This window comes from Diadema setosum, chromosome 14, assembly GCF_964275005.1.
Source record: "Diadema setosum chromosome 14, eeDiaSeto1, whole genome shotgun sequence".
Taxonomy (NCBI): domain Eukaryota; kingdom Metazoa; phylum Echinodermata; class Echinoidea; order Diadematoida; family Diadematidae; genus Diadema; species Diadema setosum.
This window is the reverse complement of record NC_092698.1, coordinates 23,343,453-23,352,755: the sequence shown is the minus strand read 5'-3', so window position 1 is coordinate 23,352,755 and position 9,303 is coordinate 23,343,453. Positions and strand designations below refer to the sequence as shown.

General features: G+C 41.7%; 1 protein-coding gene across 1 annotated transcript in view; it reads left to right on the top strand.

The window, feature by feature from the left end:
* Positions 1–1,778: 1,778 nt before the first annotated feature.
* LOC140237454 (PHD finger protein 14-like) overlaps positions 1,779–9,303 on the top strand; it is a 34,281-nt gene continuing 26,756 nt past the window's right edge. Inside the window, exons 1-2 of the mRNA XM_072317380.1 lie at positions 1,779–1,827; positions 8,308–8,428. Coding sequence (XP_072173481.1) covers positions 8,359–8,428 — 70 coding nt within the window. The 5' untranslated portion in view covers positions 1,779–1,827; positions 8,308–8,358. The remainder of the gene's footprint in view (positions 1,828–8,307; positions 8,429–9,303) is intronic.

Below are 9,303 nucleotides of genomic sequence, written 5' to 3'. Positions count from 1 at the left end.
GAAATAATTAATGTTAAAAATTGAATTTCATTGGTAAATTGACCAATATGACCAAACCGCACTCTACTGTCGCCTCACCACACTCTACTGTCGCCTCGTTTTATGTGTATAACGCATAGGCATTAGAAGAGCACTTAATACTAAGATGTTGTCATTTTTAACGATCGAATTACATCAAAAGACATGAGTTTCGGCTCCAGGGGCTTTGCTTGTCACTCTACTAAAAATAATTAATGTTAAAAATTCAAGTTCATCGGTAAATTCACCAATATGATCAAACCGCACTCTACTGTCGCCTCACCACACTCTACTGTCGCCTCGTTTTATGTGTATAACGCATAGGCATTAGAAGAGCACTCAATACTAAGATGTTGTCATTTTTAACGGTCGAATCACATCAAAAGGCATGAGTTTCGGCTCCAGGGGCTTTGCTTGTCACTCTACTAGAAATAATTAATGTTAAAAATTGAATTTCATTGGTAAATTCACCAATATGACCAAACCGCACTCTACTGTCGCCTCACCACACTCTACTGTCGCCTCGTTTTGTGTGTAACGCATAGGCATTAGAAGAGCACTCAATACTAAGATGTTGTCATTTTTAACAATCGAATCACATCAAAAGACATGAATTTTGGCTCCAGGGGCTTTGTTTGTCACTCTACTAAAAATAATTAATGCTAAACATTCAAGTTCATCGGTAAATTCACCAATATGACCAAACCGCACTCTACTGTCGCCTCACCACACTCTACTGTCGCCTCGTTTTATGTGTATAACGCATAGGCATTAGAAGAGCACTTAATACTAAGATGTTGTCATTTTTAACGATCGAATCACATCAAAAGACATGAGTTTCGGTTCCAGGGGCTTTGCTTGTCACTCTACTAAAAATAATTAATGTTAAAAATTGAATTTCATCGGTGAATTCACCAATATGACCAAACCGCACTCTACTGTCGCCTCACCACACTCTACTGTCGCCTCGTTTTACGTAATATTCGCATAGGCATTAGAAGTGCACTTTTTGTCATTTTTAACGGTTGATTGACATGAACTTCGAATCAATTAGAACTTCCAAGAATGACTGATTACATTGAGTGTACTTTTCTGTGTTTTCTGATCTAGCCCATTTTACCCACCCCCCCCCCCCAAAAAAAAAGGAATAACAACTAACGTTAGGCCCTAACGTTACTAAAAGTATTTATTTGAAGAAATCTTGACACCCCTTACCACAATGACGATCAAACTCATCGTCAAACCATGTTTGTACAGAGTCTGTGGGATGTCAACAAGGGTGAGTCGTCGATGGACATTTCTCGAGTGAGTGACAGACAGACGGACACACACACACACACACACACACACACACACACACACACACACACACTGCTGCAACTGTGAAAGCGATATGTGTTTACATGACGTTCACTCGGTGGTGTACGTTTACAACGCAGGGGAAAGGGAATCTCCCACCTCATACATATTCAATAAGGCTTCGGCAGTCTCCGCGCCAGCTCATGAATAATTAATATCTGTGACCTTTGGTGAAACTACTTCCCGCAGAGCATTCTCGCCTCTTAAGTGCCTACCCGGAAGATACCGTAAAGATAGCCGCGTGTCAATTCGCCAAAACAACATCTCGCGAAAATAACAGCTTTTAGTACATTCTTCGGTCCGGTCGTCGAGTCCTCGAGCTCGGCCCCGACCGTACCCGTACCGTACGTACACATTACCCCCGTGCCGTGCGTTTTTGCTGTGTGGTACCCTACCCGTACCCGTGATCCGTCGCTGTGATCCTTGGCTTGTTGGGCCTGGAGCTGAGAGGTACGTCGTTCTCGCTTAATTTGTACCTTTTAAAAAGGAAAAAAAAATCCATTCATAAACATACAAAATTACTCGTTTGTATGATTACTATCAATGCTATTGCTCGTGCTCGTGCTCTTTACCTATGGCAAGGCCTAGACTAGACACTATACCTCTAAAAGTTAAAGCTGTGAAGGCCGTGTAATCGGTGCGTATAAATGCCGTGTCTACGGGTACGGGTATTCGGTAGGCGGCGGTACGCCTGGCTGGTGCGGCTGGCTGGCTGTGCAGCAGTGTGGTTGGCTGCATGCTGCATGCAGCTCACAACTCACTATACATCACATGCTATACCGCATGACATCTTTTAAAAATTGAGTAAATGGCACAGAGGAGAGTTCAGTGTAGCTGTGCTTTGACTCACTTCTACTTGACATTAACTTAGCTTACACTGGCTGAAAATACAGTATGAACCCACCGGTAATTAATTGTCATCAGAAATAGATTCTAACATAACGTTAGACAGAATCTGACTTGACCACTTCGACTTTGATAATTTTGACTGACTTTGTTGACAGAATGTCAGTTTTCATCCACCAGCTATAATTTAACATATACGTTAGTGATTATTTTAGGCATAGATAGACAGAAAGATCCATCTGTCCGGAGCTCGAGGAGCCTTTTTTGACGTTATCGCTCTCCTCCGTGAAGCCAGACACAGTGTCCGTGGAACATATCCCTGACGACCAGATACTGACCGATCTTTCACTCAACAAAGGCATAGACGATAGACCTAGCTACTGTAGCAGGGGCGGGGCCAGCGCAGGTGTTGTTGTTAGGGGAATAATGTAGCCTGGGAGCATGTGAATGTGAGAGATTGGCAAAATGTTGTTTAGACTGTACGCTTTCATAGAGGAGTAGACAAAAAGTCACTGTCTCTTTATAGACTCTACACTACTCCAGAAGTGGGGGAGGTGGCGTTTTGGATATTTAAAGGGGAAGGCTAGTAACTGATCAGTGGGAATCAGTGGAAATGCTGGGAGATGATTGTTCCAATCCTTATGGGATTCATTCAAGAGTTCATTGTATATCTATTGTTGTGTGAAAATGATTTGCTTCAGAATGGTCTCATATTCAAGTAATGTGCAGTTTAATGCTTGCAGGTTAGCGTCCCTGGTCAGTGACGGGGCATTAATCTGCACATTACTTGAATATGAGACCGTTCTGAAGCAAATCATTTTCACACAACAATAGATATACAATGAACTCTTGAATGAACCCCATAAGGATTTGAACAATCATCTCCCAGCATTTCCACTGATTCCCACTGATCAGTTACTAGCCTTCCCCTTTAACTCTTTATGTGCCACGTTCGCACATCCGGCTTAGTCGACGCAGTGCCAACTTCGCATATTCTGCTCAACAAACTAAGCCGCCAAAACCGATCGATAATCGCTAATCACTGCTAATCCCGCGGCACAATGAAAGCGTTTTTCGTGCTTTTGTTCCTCTCGTATACGGCTTGCATTCTATGTAGATCTATCAATGTGATTGACTATCAAGTGGTGTTCCCAACTAGATTTGCTCGAACATTCTAAGTTTCTGTCACGGTTTTATGTGCAAAAGTCATGCCTTTACAGTAAAGTAGCAACTGATTATTCGAAAGGAAAATTGAAAAATAGATTCGTCATACAATTTATATCGAAACAAAGTTTGGCATTCCTTTTTAACTTTGCCTACTATTATGCCCATCTCAACAGAAATTTGTAGAGGTCATAACAGTTGGAAAAACATAATTCTTTGTCAAAGCATGACTACCTTCGTGTCTCGGAATAACGTGGCACACAGGAGGTTTCCACCATGGCACATAAAGAGTTAACTAACAGGTACTTTGTCAGCATATTGATGTGAAATTATGACTTTAAAGCACAGGTGCCGTTTGTTTGCAGAAAATTGGGTCATAGATGGCCAAAATATGAATAAACGAACGAACGGAATAAACATCGACATGCCCCAACTCATGCTTGAAGAGATTAATTGCAGATCAGAGGTGGTGGCATGGTGGTGCTGCTGACTTTTAGTTCTGCCAGTCTGGCAGGGTATGTCACATGTTCCATAACCTAATCTCTGGTTGACAAGAGCCTGTGCAAAGGGTATTTGGTATTGACGGGTGCATGTGTCAAGGGAGTGATGTTGTTAGTGAATCCAGGATCAGCGATGCCCGAGGGATGTCCATACTCAGAAACAATTATTCACTATGCTAGAATAGAAGAGCCCAGACCTCTGCCAAGCAACCTCTGCCAAGCAGCTAATATCTATCCATTATACCGTATACCCCCATGCTGAAAATCTCTCAATTTCTCAAAATGGAAGCCTTGCGCTTTGTTTCAATAAATGTCATCACCTTCCAGCTATGTGGCACCACAATCACCTGACCAAATCACACGCTTTACAGTGTATATGCAAAACTCAAATATTTGCAGCTCGAACTGCCAAGTGTATCAACGGCATAGCCAGGATTTGATCTTAGGGGGGCGGTTAGTCTGCGAGGGAGCGAAGCGACCGAGCCCGAGCGAGCGGAGCGAGCGAGGGGGGGGGGGGAGTGTGTGGGAGGGGGGTGTCCCCCCTCCCACGGTAAGAACTTTTTGCATTTTGATGTTGTAAATGGTGCAATTTTGATGCATGTTTTGCGCGTTTTATCGAAGAGAAACAGTCCCACTTGTTTAAGGTAGCAGTATATTTTAGTGTAGATTATTACTGAACAATTTGCCTATAAAATGGTATAATTTAAACACACTTCTCAATATTAATTCTTTTCACTGAATATCATGAACGTGACTGAACCCGAGCGAGCGGAGCGAGCGAAGGGGGAGGGTGTGGGAGGGGGGTGTCCCCCCTCCCACGGTAAGAACTTTCTGCATTTTGATGTTGTAAATGGTGCAATTTGATGCATGTTTTGCGCGTTTTATCGACGAGAAACAGTCCCACTTGTTTAAGGTAGCAGTATATTTTGATGTACAGTGTAGATTATTATTGAACAATTTGCCTATCAAATGGTACAATTTAAATACACTTCTTGTGTTAATTCTTTTCACTGAATATCATGAACGCGACTGAACCCGAGCGAGCGGAGCGAGAGAGAGAGGGGGGGGGGGGGGGGGGGGGGAGGGGAGGTGTGGGAGGGGGGTGTCCCCCCTCCCACGGTAAGAACTTTTTTGCATTTTGATGTTGTAAATGGTGCAATTTGATGCATGTTATTGCGCGTTTTATCGACGTGAAACAGTCCCACTTGTTTAAGGTAGCAGTATATTTTAGTGTAGATTATTATTGAACAATTTGCCTATAAAATGGTATATTTTAAAATACACTTCTTGTATTAATTCTTTTCACTGAATATCATGAACGCGACTGAACCCGAGCGAGCGGAGCGAGCGAGGGGGGAGGGGAGGGTGTGGGAGGGGGTGTCCCCCCTCCCACGGTAAGAACTTTTTGCATTTTGATGTTGCAAATGGTGCAATTTGATGCATGTTTTTGCTCGTTTTATCGACGTGAAACAGTCCTACTTGTTTAAGGTAGCAGTATATTTTAGTGTAGATTATTATTGAACAATTTGCCTATAAAATGGTATAATTTAAACACACTTCTCAATATTAATTCTTTTCACTGAATATCATGAACGCGACTGAACCCGAGCGAGCGGAGCGAGCGAAGGGGGAGGGGAGGGTCTTTTTGCATTTTGATGTTGCAAATGGTGCAATTTGATGCATGTTTTTGCGTGTTTCAACGAGTTGAAACAGTCCCACTTGTTTAAGGTTGCAGTATATTTCAGCGTAGATTATTATTGAACAATTTGCCTATAAAATGGTATATCATTTAAATAATCTTCTTGTATTAATTCTTACACTGAATATCATGAACGCTGTCTGCAGTTCAGCAATCAAACAGAAAAAGCATGCACACGAGGGTGTAGATAGGGGCATATCCCCTCCCACACGAAGGTGTTTTTGCGTTTTCAGACCTGAAATTCAGCGATCTGGTGCAAATTTTTGGTGCAATATTATACTTTTTCATCGAAGTGTTAAAATCACGGAATTTAGCTCTTATTCCGAATGTGCACCATCTGTGTGTATGTATAAAGTCTAGTGAGGTAGAGCTTAGGGGAAGGGGGATTCCCCCTCCCGCTCGCGGAGCTTTTGCGTTTTTAGAATTGAAATAAAGCGATCTGGGTATAGCCACAGTCTACTTCTATGCATGGCGGAAGGGGGGGGGGGCGGGCGAGCAGGGAGAAGGCGTGGGCGAGTCTTATCTCCACCCTTCCCTTCCGATGGTGCTTTTGCCTGAAATTGAGATATCTCGTATACGCATAATTGATGGAATCAACATTTGGGAAATCACCAAAAAAAAAAAAAAAAAAAAAAACTGATGGGGAGGGGGGGGGGGGGGCTGAGGGAGGAAAGGGTCGATTAAAAGGGGAAATTCCCCTTATACATGAGGGAACCTTGAGTTTTCGGAATATAAGTGATAAGTCTTGCATGTGCACTCAGAATTATTCATATTTTTGTGTGTGTGTAAATCTAAAAAGTGTACTAAGCTAGGGAAAGAGGCACAGAGGGGGAGGGTTTGGGAGGGGGATAACCCCTCCCAAGCACGAGAAATTTTGCATATTTTGAATTGAAATTCAACGATCTGGTGCACACTTTGAGTGAAATATTCAAAAAAATATCTTATTTGATGAAAGGTTGCAAAGGAGACCCGCTTCATGTGCATGCAAACAGTATACACGCATTTTTTTTTTTCCGCCTCCCAAATCCCCGGTCCAAATCTTAGGGGGGGCGACTGCCCCCATCGCCCCCCCCCCCCCCCCCCCCCCCCCCCCTGGCTACGCCAGTGAAGTGTATTGACCCTGTCTGCCAGAAGATTAAGAACCATTCAAAAATCCATAAAAATTCGCAGATCACTACAAAAATTGAGTCATGTTTCTTGTGTCATTATGAACTTTTCCTGCAAGTTTCATTCAAATCCGTTCACAACTTTGAGTTATTTTGCAAACGGAGAAAGAAACCAATGCTGATTGAAACAACCTCCTCCTTCCTTGGTGGAAGTAAAAATAGATCCAGCTAACATTAAGCCTAATTGCATTTTGTTGTGATTACTGATACAATCTGAATGTTCCAGTGCTTTCAGTCAAGTCTCTAGTGTAACTGCAACCAGCCTGAGCATGCTCCCAGGCCCACTTTGCCAATGGAGCATCCCAGGACTAACCTGTTCCTTTTGCAATTCTCTGAGTGTCTTTAATGCCCCCAAACGAGATTCTTTTTGCCCGCCAACAGAGAACGGACAGGTTGGTAATCCACCTGTGCGAAAGCAGTCAAGCGGTACAATCTAACATGTATCCCTTTTCCACGATCAACTAAATTTGCCATTGAATAATGAAAATATCGATCGATTGGGTGCAAGGTATGAATAGAGCGTGCGCTGATGGGCTCGCAGACTCTTTTGTCCTACGCAGAACCAGGCCTCTGAATGGGATGACTGGGATCAGAGAACACAGAAATCTCCTGAGCTGAGCTTTGATCACTATGTACATGTTCATACGAGTTTTATAGCAGAGCAAGCGCAAACAAAATCAGAAAAAAAAAATGTAGATAGTACTGTTTTACACACATTTTCTAACAAAACGAGAACAAATGCTGATAGAATAAACTCTCATCTTTTTATCAAACCCATTTTTCTAGGCATTGTAACACAAAGAAACATGAATTTAGGCCACAAAATCAGGCACTCTTGTCTTCATCTTTGGAACCAGGTTCCCGTATATCAGTTCCTCCCACGGGAACCTGGTATACCAGGTTCCCGTAAGGAACGGGTTAAAGGACAAGTTCACCTTCATAGACATGTGGGTTGAGTGAATGCAGCTCAGTATTAGTAGAACACATCAGTGAGAGTTTGAGGAAAATCGGACAATCCGTTCAAAAGTTATGAATTTTTGAAGTTTCTGCTCACTCAAGGCTGGATGAGAAGACTACTATAGCTTGTGATGTCTCGTGTACAACGATATGAAGAAAGAATAAAGAAAATTCAACATATTTTCACTTTTCTCGCATAACAAAAGAACACTTGACTTCTCTCTTTCAGAAGGCAGGGGGAATAATATTACCCTTAACATATGTCAGTAACAAGTTGAAGAATGTGCACTTTATTCAAAAAGTGAAGTTTCATGAAATTCTCTTTTTTATTTTCGTTATATCGTTGTACGCATATGACATCATACACTGTAGCAGTCTTCTCATCCAGCAGTGACTGCGCAGATACTTTAAGAATTCATAACTTTTGAACGGATTGTCTGATTTTCCCCAAACTTTCGCTGCTGTGTTCTACTAATATTATTGCATTCACTCAATCCATATGTATGAAGGTGGACTTAAATTGTTGGTAGACCCTTTACATTACATAAGAGTCTAGAGTATGATGAATTTCATAACATCATTGCATGTACTTACATAGGTCGAGTCTAATCAGACTGCAACAAGCAAGGGCATCATAGCTACACCGGCCATGGATGAAATGGAGACCAATGGGGCAAGTGATGAACCAGAGGAGGTGCAGTTCCTGTACAAAGCAATGTGTAAGTTTGTCCCAAGAAGAATTGGTCTTTTATTTATATGTTAAAAACCTAGTAAAGTGGTTTCAAAATACTGGAGTGTCAACATGAATTTTTATTGATTACAGTGAACTCCAGCTATAATGAAATCCTTGGGACCGGCATTTTTCTTTCATTATATCAAAATTTGGTTATAACTGAACAAATAAAAAATAAAAAACATAGAGAGGATAGTATTGCGGCCTAGATTTTATTTCGTTGTAACAGGAATTTTGTTGTAACGGGAATTTTCTTATAGCCGTGTTTATTATAACTGGAGTGCACTGTATACCTATGAAATGGATACCTATAGCTAGTTTTAATGATACTGAATACAGGATTTAAGCCTCTGTATTCAGGTCCAGATTTTGTTGATAAATTGTAAAACGCTTGAAGTTGGCAGGGTCATTGCATTGACAGGTGGGATGGCGTCAAACTAAGATATGCACCTGATGGGTTTGTTATTCCAAAGCTTGTCGGGACCGATTTCAAAACTCTACCTCATGGAGACACTGGTTGCATCTATTCATTTTTTGTTTTTTTCACATAATCATGATTTTCCCTTTTAGAAAGTCTTTATCAAATTTTTGAAAACTTGTAATTCATAACCTCTATGTACAAATTTACACTGCAATCCTCTGTTCCGACAGTTCACTGTACAGACCTGGCTTATAGGTCAGTATACATTGTAAGCTTGATATTGGGCTTCTTGAAGTACTTGCTTTCAGCAAAGAGGAGTTCTCTCATACTTCCTTGCTTTCAGTTTAATTTGCCTCATGTACCGCTTGCACTGGCTGTGGCACTGCTTAAGTCCAATTTGAAGTTGATGGCATTCCTGTAACTGCAAGCTCAAGACAAGC